This window comes from Culex quinquefasciatus, chromosome 1, assembly GCF_015732765.1.
Source record: "Culex quinquefasciatus strain JHB chromosome 1, VPISU_Cqui_1.0_pri_paternal, whole genome shotgun sequence".
In the NCBI taxonomy this organism is placed as follows: domain Eukaryota; kingdom Metazoa; phylum Arthropoda; class Insecta; order Diptera; family Culicidae; genus Culex; species Culex quinquefasciatus.
Window position 1 is genome coordinate 55832508 of NC_051861.1, and position 13314 is coordinate 55845821.

The 13314-nt window shown below is 37.2% G+C and overlaps 1 protein-coding gene across 1 annotated transcript; it reads right to left on the bottom strand.

The window, feature by feature from the left end:
• Positions 1-3309: 3309 nt before the first annotated feature.
• LOC6034585 (CCR4-NOT transcription complex subunit 1) lies at positions 3310-4059 on the bottom strand. The gene is made up of 2 exons (XM_038249122.1): positions 3925-4059; positions 3310-3856 (listed from the first exon to the last, which is right to left on the bottom strand). The coding sequence occupies exon 2, from the start codon at positions 3625-3627 to the stop codon at positions 3451-3453; it is 177 nt and encodes a 58-aa protein (XP_038105050.1). The 5' UTR covers positions 3628-3856; positions 3925-4059; the 3' UTR covers positions 3310-3450.
• Positions 4060-13314: the final 9255 nt, after the last annotated feature.

Below are 13314 nucleotides of genomic sequence, written 5' to 3' on the forward strand. Positions count from 1 at the left end.
AAAAGTTTGAAAAAAGTATTTATTATTTATTGAACATGCTTTTGCATCCATTAACCCCTCGGTCATTTCGGTTTGTTTTGGTTTTTTGACGTTTGTCGGCTTTTTAACTGGGCTACGGCCCAGTTATCGAGCGCCCAGTTAAAAAGCAGCCCAGTTAAACAACGCCCAGTTACCGAGCAACTACTGTATCCAGAAGTATTCAAAACTTCGTTAATCCTCCGTGGTTTATCATCGAAATTATAATATACATGACAGATGATTAGCATTACGATTCAGTGCAGTTTTAGTAATAGAGTTATCTACATGCGCATGTATTGCGTGTACGTACACGAAAAAGATTGAGGTTAAATTTTGTACCCGCCAGCAAAACAAATGGGGTGCTAGTGTGCGTGAGCTCGGGCTTAGATAACTCTATGAGCAGTGACTTTTTTTTATGATAGAGTATTTCTAGTTGGATTGCAATCTTCCTCCCGATAAAACAACTGTTTAAATTCAAAATAAATTTTAGAAGTCTCGTTACTTTGAAGAACTATAAATTTCATGCTATGTATAATTTTTACATTCGCGCGTTCTTTAAATGCATTTCACTAAAATGAGTTTATAATATCGAATAAATAATGAAAATTCGATGTGTTTTAGAGAGGTCGTGATGGCTGTTAAGACGTATTCAAAGAATGTTGATTTCAAACCTATAAAACAAGCAACACAACTTCTTATAAACATGTACTTTAATGTATCGTTTAGAAGATGGAGTTTATCCAATTAGAAATACTAGTAGCAACATATATAAGACACTTAAAAAATAGCAGTCTAATGAAATTCATAACAAATGATAGTAATATGTACTCGTGTTAAATCACATAAGCAATCAAATTCAGATTGATCAAATTTAGGGCTGAAAGCACAAACTTTCCTGTCAGCAAGCTTCCTTTGTTTATTGATGATTAAAGAAATTTATTCTAGTCATTTTCAACTAGTCAAATCCATTGGTTGCCCAGCATCGTGGTATACATTCTTACTTATTTCAACAACTGAACAAATTATTGAAAAACTGTTATTTTGCATTTTATTACATACTTGAATTATCTTAAAAGCATTTTTTGTGCATGTTGTTTATATTTTACTAGATATTTATTTATGATTTATTTTTTTCAAATTATGACAAGTTTGTTTTAAAGATGAACAATATCACAACAATTGTATCAAACTAAGGACACAAAGAGAGGCTGGAAGGAGGAACAATTACCTAACTACTGTTGAGATTTCCTTACAAATTAATTTGTTTTAAACGATTACTTAATCCTTAGTTTTGTTTGAGCATTCAGGATTTTTCTAAAAAATCATTCTCAATCTTCACTGCAATGTTAAAAGTATCGCTCAAACACAATTAACAGATGATTCTATATATTTCTAGAACTATTGAGATCTTCGCAGTGTATGACAAGTTATGTAGAAAAAAATAACATGTAGTAAAAAGCTTTTATAAACACACTCAAGGCAAAACTTTCTTCACAACTTGTGTTTTTGGGGGGCCAAACATTTGTTAGAATTTTTATTTGGTTTTTATCTGAACAAATTCTTGAAGAATGACATGATAAATAAAAATAGTCATTATATTACACACATGATACACTGTTTTACCTAAGAAATAATGAATAGCGCTAGATTATGTTGTTCAGAAACGAACAAAACTTGATGTAAATTTTATTATTACCAAGAAAAGCATAAAAGAATAATAACGAAGTAAATTATATTGATATGAAACATATTCAAATTGTTTAATTTCCATGAAGATTTAACAGGTAACCAAAATCAGGCATGCTATTTTGGTTGGTTTGTCAATTAACATTCCAACGCCCAAGGCTCCAAAAAAGTTGGAACGGTAACTTCAACTCGCTGGTTCTCGGGCCTAACTCAACCAATCAAGATGATTCTTCTTTCTAATGATTTGTTAGGATGTCTAGATCATTCTAGAACTTTGTAGAACTTAATTTGATCAAATCTGTAATTTTTGCGATCAAAAACATCGTTCCTACTTTTTTTTTTCGCGCGCGTGTAAAAAAAATTCGCTGAAAATTCCGCGGAGGCAGTCTTTTTAAAAAAGGTGGAACGATGTTTTCAGTCGCAGAAATTACAGATTAGATCAAATTAAGTTCTGCATAGTTCTAGAATGTTCTAGACATCCTAACAAATCACTGGAAAGAAGAATCATCTTGATTGGTTGAGTTAGGCCCGAGAACCAGCGAATTGAAGTTACCGTTCCAACTTTTTTGGGAGGCTTGGGCGTCCGTGTAAGTTGGACATGCGTTGGGCGTTCCAGTGTTAAAGTATTAATATTTTTGTATAAATAAACCACCACTACAGCTTAAATAGTTGCTTGGAATTTATAAAATTTAACCAAAAAAAAAACACAATTAAACGCCCAGGTCGACGTTACATCAGTCCTATTTTATTCAACCATCAGATTGATCGGGGCGTTACATTTCTCAGAGGGTATATAGGATAAAATCAAGAATACCCACTCAGCGCGTTCCGTTTGAATTCCGTTTAGAATTCCGCTTGAGCGAAAAAAGTTCGATTCGAATTCTAAACAGTGTTCGTTTTAGATTCTAAACCGCATTCCGTTTCAAACGCAACAACCGGTTCCGTTTGAGTTTTCGCCGCAAATCGGTTCAAGCGGAATTCAAACGGAATCGAAACGGAATTGACGGGTTGGTTTTGACAGCTTCTTCTTCTTCTTCTTGTTTTTGCTTGTTGGTTTTCTTTTTTTGTTTTGGTTGAATCCAAAGTTAATTTGAATTCAACCAGAGAGGTTGTTTAGTGTTTTGTTTGGCAAAATAGGCCGATTTTTATTAATTTTTCTTAAAATTTCTCGTTAAATTAAACACCCACCCGAAACCAAACCCCCAGTCCTCACATTTTTTATTTTCCATTAATAATAAACAAAAAAAACTTCCCCGGGGCAATCCGTAACGGCGTCATTCTTGGTGGCCCCGGTCAACACTTCGGATTCTTGCCACTGCCATCGACGTGCAGCTCCATTAGGTTGACCAAATCGAAGCGGACCAAGTGTAGTGCTTGTTGGCAACTGGGCCGGGCTCAGCGGAACAAACTGGCTGTACTGCGTCGGGAACTAGATGTTTGAACCTGCCTGCAGGAAACATTTTGAATCGGCGGTGGCACCATCCGGTTGTACGTCTGGTACGATCGTTTCAGAGTTGGAGTGATTTCCGAGGAAGATCGGAATCAACGTGATGAACAGATCGACGTTCGTCCACCGCTGATTAACGATTTCCACCGGGAAGTGCTATCCCAGCCCAGTCGAGAAGGCACAGCTGAAGCGACAGGCCGGGACGATCCTTGATCAGGAACTCCTGATGGTCCAACGCCAGACAGCCATCATTCCAGTTGAAGCTCGGAACCCCTTCCTTCAGTGCCTGCACAAAGATCTCAGGCTTCCAGGTGCGTTTCTCCGACTTGGACCCACCGACCCAGCGACGCGTGCTTGACGTACATCGACGAAATAACCTTGACCACATCCTGCGCCGATATCTCCCGGCCACCAACCTTCAGCAGGTGATTCTTGCAGTCTTCGAGCGAGGCCGTAAACGTGTAGCCGATCTGCATCACCAGACTGCCTCAGGCAGTGTTCATTACGGGTTGAGCAGCGGCGCTAGAACCACCGGCATACGCTCCCGCGGAAAGTCCCGGCACAGCTGCCGCACAAAGTGCGCGTTTGTCGTGTCGGTGTGTCCTAATTCGCGAAGCTTGCCGTGCAACAGCACCGATAGAATGTGCTGCAAATGTTCCGGAGTGACGTCGTTAAAACTTCCCTCCTGGCTGGCTTAGCTTGGTTCTGCAAAAGAAAGGGAGAAAATCAATATTAAATTTTATTAATTAACTCAAAAGTATTTAAGTTCAAACCTGCGTCCATAACGAACTTTCTCGTGCACACGTTGTCGGCACTCGAGAAAAAAAACAGATTGAGCAAATTTGACATTTGCTTCAGCAGGCCACACTCACACAATAAAAAAAAACCGCTTCGGCGAAACGCGGCGAAATGTCATCGAGGTTCAACAATACACCAGCAGGTGTCGCCCTTGTGCAAGAATTGCTCAAACGGAATCGAAGCGGAACCCAATCAGACAAACTGTTTAGAAATTTTCGAAGCAATTTTCGAAGCGGAATTCGAAGCGGAATGAACCCGTCAAGCGGAGAACGGTTTGATTGGGTATGAGCTTTCTCCCACTTACCCACGAATGCTTTTGATCAGCACCATCTATCGTCGAAAAGGGGGAAGTTTCATGAGTTTGGAAGCACGCAGAGATTTTTTTTGACAAAGCTCCGAAATAAATTTATGTTGTTTTTCTCTTCGTGCACTGTCAGAGCAGAGCAAGTGTGACCTGATACCTCTGACCATTTCTTAGGAGCGTTTTTTATTACGTAACGCAAAAATCGGATTTTAGACCCCTCCCCCTCGTAACAAAATTTCCATACAAATATAAAAAAGTAAGGGGCGGCCTCCAACCCCTCCCCCATCTGCGTTTCGTAATAAAAGAACGTTCCTTAGATGATTTTAGGAAAAGCTAAGGTACAGTCATCCCTCAAATTCTAAACACCCAATACGACACTTGACAAATTATTTGTTTTTTTTCACGGTTTTTCTCGAACCCCGGTAATTTGCTGAATTTGAATATAATTGCTGAAAACCAGTTGTTATCGTCTGGGCCAAATAAAGTTTAACTTGCAATTCAAAAGTTCAAAAGTCGATCGGCCAAGGTTGATCGTTTTCAAGTTTCCTACTGTCAAAATGCTTATCCGCCCTTTTCTCGTGTTGTTCCAGTTTTGATCTATCAAGAAATTAAAAGTGAGCGTGTATGCGTGCAACATGGAGTTAAACTTTTGAAAAGCTTGATTAGCTTCAAAGCGTGCTGAGAATTTCTGTACCGTCCTGGGTCAGAACGTTTTGCTTGAGGAATTTGAAAATTTCAAATTTCAGACTAGGGACTCGCAATCGGGCTGTAGTGGACGAAATTGGATGCTTCAAATTGCAAGAGGTGGTTTTATTTGTCCTCTATCTGACCACCACAAAATTCCTCTCCGAGGGGTTAAACTGGTTTCGGAAAAATCCGGATTGTTTAAAGGTATTGAGCAATTCTCTGAGATTTCGGTCATTCGATTTTTTTTGTATTTTTTAATCCGGCTGAAACTTTTTTGGTGCCTTCGGTATGCCCAAAGAAGCCATTTTGCATCATTAGTTTGTCCATATAATTTTCCATACAAATTTGGCAGCTGTCCATACAAAAATGATATGTGAAAATCAAAAAATCTGTATCTTTTGAAGGAATTTTTTGATCGATTTGGTATCTTTGGCAAAGTTGTAGGTATGGGTATGGACTACACTGAAAAAAAATGATACACGGTAAAAAAAATGGTGATTTTTAATTTAGCTTTTTGACACTAAAACTTGATTTGCAAAATTACACTATTTTTATTTTTTTTATTTTTTTATATGTTTTAGAGGACATAAAATGACAACTTTCAGAAATTTCCAGAATGGGCAAAAAATCTTTGACCGAGTAATGATTTTTTGAATCAATACAGATTTTTTCAAAAAAATTTTCGATGTAAAATCGAATTTGCAATAAAAAAATAGTGAATTTTTGATAAAGTGCACCGTTTTCAAGTTATAACCCTTTTTAGGTAACTTTTTTGAAAATAGTCGCAGTTTTTCAATTTTTTTAATTAGTGCCCATGTTTGCCTACCTTTGAAAAAAATAATTTTGAAAGCTGAGAAAATTCTCTATATTTTGCTTTCTTGAACTTTGTTGATACGACCCATAGTTGCTGAGATATTGCCATGCAAAGGTTAAAAAACAGGAAAATTGATGTTTTCTAAGTCTCACCCAAACAACCAACCATTTTCTAATGTCGATAACTCAGCAACTATAGGTCCGATTTACAATGTTAAAACATGAAACATTCGTGAAGTATTAAAAAAAATCAGGACTAACATTTCAAAAGAGCCAAACATTCATTTTTACGCCCTTTTAAAATGTTAGTCTTGGTTTAATTTTTTCAATATTTTTTTCGAAAATATCGGAAAATTTCTGGAATATTTCATATTTTAACATTGTAAATCGAACCGTTAGTTGCTGAGATATCGACGTTAGAAAATAGTGGGTTTTTAGGTGAGACTTAGAAAACATCATTCTGCGTGTATCCTCCAGCAGCAGTTAAGTGCTTAAAGCTCTAAAAGTTTTTTCGAATTTTCCGCCGTAATCGACCTTGATTACCCGCGAGTTTGCTCCGGTCTATACAAGCCAGATGACACATGTCGCCATTTCGCCCCTAAAAGTTGCCTGCTGCCGTCGAGCAGTTTTTGGCAGTTCATTCCATAAGAAATACATTGTAGAAAAAAGCAAAAACTGCCCGACGGCGGATGCTCCATTATCCATCATCAATTATTGATTGGGCTTTCAATGTAAAAATGTAACAGATGATTTTTTCCGAGCATTCCGAACATAACATTTTTACAGTTTTAGAGCCACGTAGCCTGGTGGTAACGCTACCGCCTCATAAGTTCAAATCCCCAACACAACTAAGCATTTGGAATCGAGGCCGCCGCTGAAGCTATGAGTTTGTAATCGTTTTCTTTCTGCATTAGATTGCTTAGTAAAGGGAAAGTAGTGAATCATCCAGTAGCGTGACCAGGCTCTGACAGAAGGGGGGGGGACACACGCATTGGAAATATTTTGATTACGGTGTTTGTGAATAACCCCTAAGACAAATTTAGAACATATTTCTGTCAAATGGGGGCACGGGACACCTCAGCTTTTTTAAAATTTGTATGGAAATTTTGTTACGAGGGGGGGGGGGGGGTCTAACAATCCATTTTTTTGCGTTAGGTAATAAAAAAACGCTCCCTTAGGGGAGACTGCCCATACAAAAAAAAAACAAGGTAATAAACATCTGGGAATGGATACATATTTTACGTCCGAAAAAGAAATCATAAAAGAAATAATATTACACCTTCAAATTTGTTTTACTGTGTATGAATGTTGACATCAACCTTAACATGTTAACATTAAGAGGCAGTTTTTGTAAAAGGGTCATTCCTTCCCAAGTGACCACGCGTCCAACATCGACCTTCACCAAATCTGCTCATATTTGGCATAGGGTTGTTTTTGGCCCAAAAACAAAGAATCCCAAGTTTGGTGACATTTGGTCCACCCCCGCGCCCGTGGCTCCCCCCTCTTTTTCTGAGATTTTTGAAAAACCTCATTTTTAAAATGCATTTTGCTAAGGGAAAAGTTTACAAAAAGTGAACTTTTGGGTATGCATATTTGAAGATTTTTTGACGTAGAATCGAATGGCGTACTCAAAATTTGCTTACAGTGTTGCCAGATATGAAAATTTTGCGCTTTAAGTTTTAAAATGCATTTAAACCTTTTGGACGAGCACTTACGGGAAAACTGACAGTTGCATTCGATTGCTGAGAGTTTTTTACATTAAATTCAACCAAAACCTCAGAGTAAATTGAATATTTCTTGAGATATCACATTTTTAAGTTGGAAAGCTCTGTATTGCATAGCAAATGTTTTACTTAACCAAAAATTCCAACAGTACATTGCATAGTAGGCCTTGAAATTTGATTTTTTTTCAATTTCTTAACGGAAGCAAGTGAGTGTTCCAAAATTGAATTTATGTTTGTATGTATTGTATGTATGTATTGTATGTATGTATTGTATGTATGTATTGTATGTATGTATGTATTGTATGTATGTATTGTATGTATGTATGTATGTATGTATGTATGTATGTATGTATGTATGTATGTATGTTTGTATGTATTGTATGTATGCATTTGAACCCTCGTCTTGGCAGGACTTGTCGTGGTTCACGGATATAAGAAAATGACAAAATGTTTAATTTCGAGCGCTTCAACAGAAATTTTCTAGTTTTAAGGCCCCAGAAGCTAGCCTGACAATATAAGCCCATTTGGTTAATGTTTAGTGGGTCTAGTTTTGACCTGAAGTAAGAATGGAACTTTAATCAATTCACTTTGGGGAATTTTCACTTTTAACATCTTCTTGGACAAAGTTTCCCAAAACGCTATCAAATTTTCTTATTGTCAAAATTCTCAAAGATTTTGATCCGGGGGACAACTTTGTAGAACATCGGTAAGCGCTAGGAATTGATCCCGAAAATATATAGGTTATTTTTTTGAGCATGTTTTAAAAAACTTCAAAAATCCTTCAGGTAAAAATTGGACCCACCAACCCTAACCAAATGAGCTCATATTTTTAGGCTAGCTTCTGGGCCATAAACCTAGAAAATTCCAGTTGAAGCGCTCGAAATTAAACATTTTGTCATTTTCTTATATCCGCGAACCACGCCAAGTCCTGCCAAGACGTGGGTTCAAATGCACACATACAATACATACATACATACATACATACATACATACATACATACATACATACATACATACATACATACATACATACATACATACATACATACATACATACATACATAAATACAATACATACATACAATACATACATAAATTAAATTTGGAACATTCATTTGCTTCCGTTAAGAAATTGAAAAAAAAAATCAAATTTCAAGGCTTAATATGCAATGTACAGTTGAAAATTTATGGTAAAGTAAAACATTTGCTATGCAATACAGAGCTTTCCAACTTAAAAATGTGATATCTCAAGAACTATTCAATTTACCCTGAGGTTTTGGTTGAATTTAATGTAAAAAACTCTCATCAATCGAATGCAACTGTCAGTTTTCCCGTAAGTGCTCGTCCAAAGGGTTAAAAATGCATTTTAAAACTTTAAGCGCAAAATTTTCATATCTGGCAACAATCAAACCATCCACATTAACGACCCCCGGGTCTATTGTGGTCTCTATTGCAAGTTTCTGCTCGAACCTAGGAGTCCGAAGGCTTGAATGGGGAGCTCTTAGCAAAATGCATTTTAAAAATTAGGTTTTTCAAAAATCTCAGAAGAAGAGGGGGGCGCTGGTGTGGACCAAATGTCACCAAACTTGGGATTCTTTGTTTTTGGGGCAAAAACAACCCCCATGCCAAATATGAGCAGATTTGGTGAAGGTCGATGTTGGACGCGTGGTCACTTGGGAAGGAATGACCCAAATATTGCTGGGTTTGTTCTAGAGGTATCGAGGTGTTCCGATTTGGATGAAACTTTCAGCGTTTGTTTGTCTATATATGAGATGAACTCATGCCAAATATGAGCCCCCAACGACAAAGGGAAGTGGGGTAAAACGGGGTTTGAAGTTTGAGGTCCAAAAAACATAAAAAATCTTAAACTTGCTCGCATTTCCATGAAACTTCATCAATTCCAGTTGCATTTAAAAGGTCTTTTGAAGCACTTCAAAATAAGACGTAGACATCCAGGATTGGTTTGACTTTTCTCATAGCTTTTACAAATTACTGTTCAAAAATGTTTTTTTAGACCTTAATATCTTTTTGCAACAGCTTCCAACACCCAAACTCCCATAGGTCAAAAGTTAGGGAATTTCATGGACTATGAGCCTACGGTATTAACTTTTTAGCCAATCGCAGTTTGGTCATATTCGGAATCCTCGGAAAATTTCACGTAAGTCAGAAGTATTGGAGTTGCCCCCAGCTCATATTTGGCATGAGTTCTTCTCATGTTTAGACTAACAAACGCTGAAAGTTTCATCCAAATCGGAGCACCTCGATACGACCTGTTACACATTGGTGAAAAACTCGCTCTTAAGTTAAGGAATAAATTTTCATCAATTCCTTTAGTAAATTCGGCCCTGATGCTCTTCATGGGTCATGGGAAAAAATGACTGTTAACCATTAAAATCCAGCAAAAAAAAAATCAAGATCGATCGATGGAACTAGGATTTAAAATCGAGTTCAAAATCCCTATAAACAAACTCAACTTTAAATTTAAACTAACTCACAAGACTTGTTTGTAAACTGTTTTGTACAAGTTAATATTTAGAAAAAAAGATAATTCATTTGACGATTAATTTACTTCACTTTAAGAAAGATGATATTAATAGGCTTATATTCAATTTAAAACTACCAAAAAGGCCTATACAGCGCTCATAGGTACTATGATCGACAGGTTGTATACGGCATGTAGTGCCACTGTCGTCGTTTAGAAAATCATCAATTAACTCGTCATTCGTTTTGAGTGCAATCTGATTCATTTCGTCGAATATATTACCAGTTACCGTTCTCCTCTCTGCCACACTCCTCAATCGTCTGTTGATCTCAAGAGCAACCAAGCACTTGATAATCGTTTCCAGGTATGTGCAAGTAAAATCGTTTCTCATAATCCGAATGGCCACATCAACGAAGAAAAAGCATATAATATCATTGGTTTCCTTGATGTTTCTGCAAGTCACTTCACACCCTGCCATTAAGTATCCTCCTTAAACCTATTATTTTCCAAACATTTTTGACACTAAACGTTTGGATCTGTAAACACAGAATCTAGGGGTTAGATAGGTTTATCATATTTAACTTTAGGTTTTAATACTCGATGTTTGCATGCAGGCAGTAAGGCCGTTGCAAATATTTTTCAAAGTTGTAATTTATTTTTTTCTACTCGTTTATTCCCTCCCCCTCCGTGACTTTGGTCAGAGTCATAAAATAAGGGAAGTCAGCTAATAAAATTTAGCCGACTCCAGCTCCGACTCCGACTCCAGCTGTTCGAGTTTTTACGACTCCGACTCCGACTCCGACTTCAGGCTTCCCAAAAAGACCCGACTCCACCGACTCCGGCTCCGACTCTGACTACAAAGCCCTGCTTTTACCTATTATTTTAGAGGTTATAACACTTCTCGATCAAACTTGTACCGTACTCATTTTTAATGATTGAAGAAGAACCAGCAAAATAATTGTTCAAATTACTTCGTGAGATAAAGGCCAAGTAAATATGTTTGCAGGAAAGCAATTAAAATTTTACGCTACGTGCATATCTTTTGGTAAGTTTTTACCTGCTTGAAACGATTTCTTTTTGAATAAATGTCTGAAAGTAGATTCCGTACAGATTGGCTTATCGCAAACAAAACTAATATAAATGTTGATTTAGATGGAGCAGATTAAACAGCTCCGTTCAAAAATTAAGAAATTGAGCTTCTGTATTTGTAATTAACTTCACTTGAGTCCCCGAATTGAGTATTTAAACCTTATATGGACTCCGTAAAAGTGGCATAGAAAATTATGTAATTACAATGTGATTAGATCAACAATTCATAAACTCTTCAAAAAATCATGAAATCTTAAGGCGAACCATGATGAAATCCATCTTCATGAAATCTTAAGACGAACCACTCAAGGTCCAACACAAAGAGTATCCACAGCAGAAAACTTTATGTTGTCTAAAAAGCATCTGTGTCAAATTTTGTAAAGATAACCCGAAGGCTGAAACTGTACAAAAATATTTTCATACAAAAATGACATTCAAAAATAAAAATAAAAACTAATTTAATCCACCTATGTGGTTGTAGCCTTCCTCACAACAATGGCTGTACACAAGTTTTATCTATTTTTTAGATCCGGCTTCCAAAAAGTACATCGATATCACTTAAGTGGCCATATCTCGAGACAGGGTTGCCAGATCTTCAATGTTTTGGGCTCGTTGGAAAGGTTTTTTGATAACCTAACCAAAGTTGGGTCGGATAGTGGAGCCGGACATAGTTTACATACATTTAAGTGAGATCCGGCTTCAAAAAAGTACATCAATATCACTTAAGTGGCCATATCTCGAGACAGGGTTGCCATATCTTCAATGTTTTAGACTCGTTGGAAAGGTCTTTTAATAACCTAACCAACGATGGGTTGGATGATGGACCCGGACATAGTTTACATACATTTAAGTGAGATTCGGCTTCAAAAAAGTACAACAATATCACTTAAGTGGCCATATCTCGAGACAGGGTTGCCATATCTTCAATGTTTTAGACTCGTTGGAAAGGTCTTTTAATAACCTAACCAACGATGGGTCAGATGGTGGACCCGGACATAGTTTTCATACAGTTAAGTGAGATCCAAATATATGTGAAAACACATTTTTATACATAACTTTTGAACTACTTATCGAAACTTCAATCTGTATAAAACTCGATCTATGGGACCCTAAACCAAGTCGAATGCAACAAGTTGGTCAAATCGGTTCAGCCAGTGCCGAGAAACATGAGCTAGTTTGTTGGTCACATACATACATACACACACACATACACACACATACACACACACACATACACACACATACACACAGACATTTGTTCAGTTTTCGATTCTGAGTCGATATGTATACATGAAGGTGGGTCTACGACGTTTTTATACGAAGTTCATTTTTAGAGCAGGATTATAGCCTTACCTCAGTGAGGAAGGCAAAATTGAGGAGCAAGTTTTAAAGTATTGATCCGTTCGACAAATTGGGGATAAACTGGGCCATCTGCCGACAAAATCATAAAAAATGGCTTTTCTTATACATTTTGCCTTCCTCACTGAGGTAAGGCTATAATCCTGCTCTAAAAATGAACTTCGTATAAAAACGTCGTAGACCCACCTTCATGTATACATATCGACTCAGAATCGAAAACTGAACAAATGTCTGTGTGTGTGTGTGTGTATGTATGTGTGACCAACAAACTAGCTCATGTTTCTCGGCACTGGCTGAACCAATTGACCCGAACTTGTTGCATTCGACTTGGCTTAGGGTCCCATAGATCGAGTTTTATACATATTGAAGTTTCGATAAGTAGTTCAAAAGTTATGTATAAAAATGTGTTTTCACATATATTTGGATCTCACTTAACTGTATGTAAACTATGTCCGGGTCCATCATCCGACCCATCGTTGGTTAGGTTATCAAAAGACCTTTCCAACGAGTCCAAAACATTGAAGATCTGGCAACCCTGTCTCGAGATATGGCCACTTAAGTGATATTGATGTACTTTTTTGAAGCCGGATCTCACTTAAATGTATGTAAACTATGTCCGGATCCACTATCCGACCCATTGTTGGTTAGGTTATCAAAAGACCTTTCCAACGAGTCCAAAACATTGAAGATCTGGCAACCCTGTCTCGAGATATGGCCACTTAAGTGATATTGATGTACTTTTTTGAAGCCGGATCTCACTTAAATGTATGTAAACTATGTCCGGATCCACCATCCAACCCAACGTTGGTTAGGTTATCAAAAGACCTTTCCAACGAGTCTAAAACATTGAAGATCTGGCAACCCTGTCTCGAGATATGGCCTCTTAAGTGATATTGATGTACTTTTT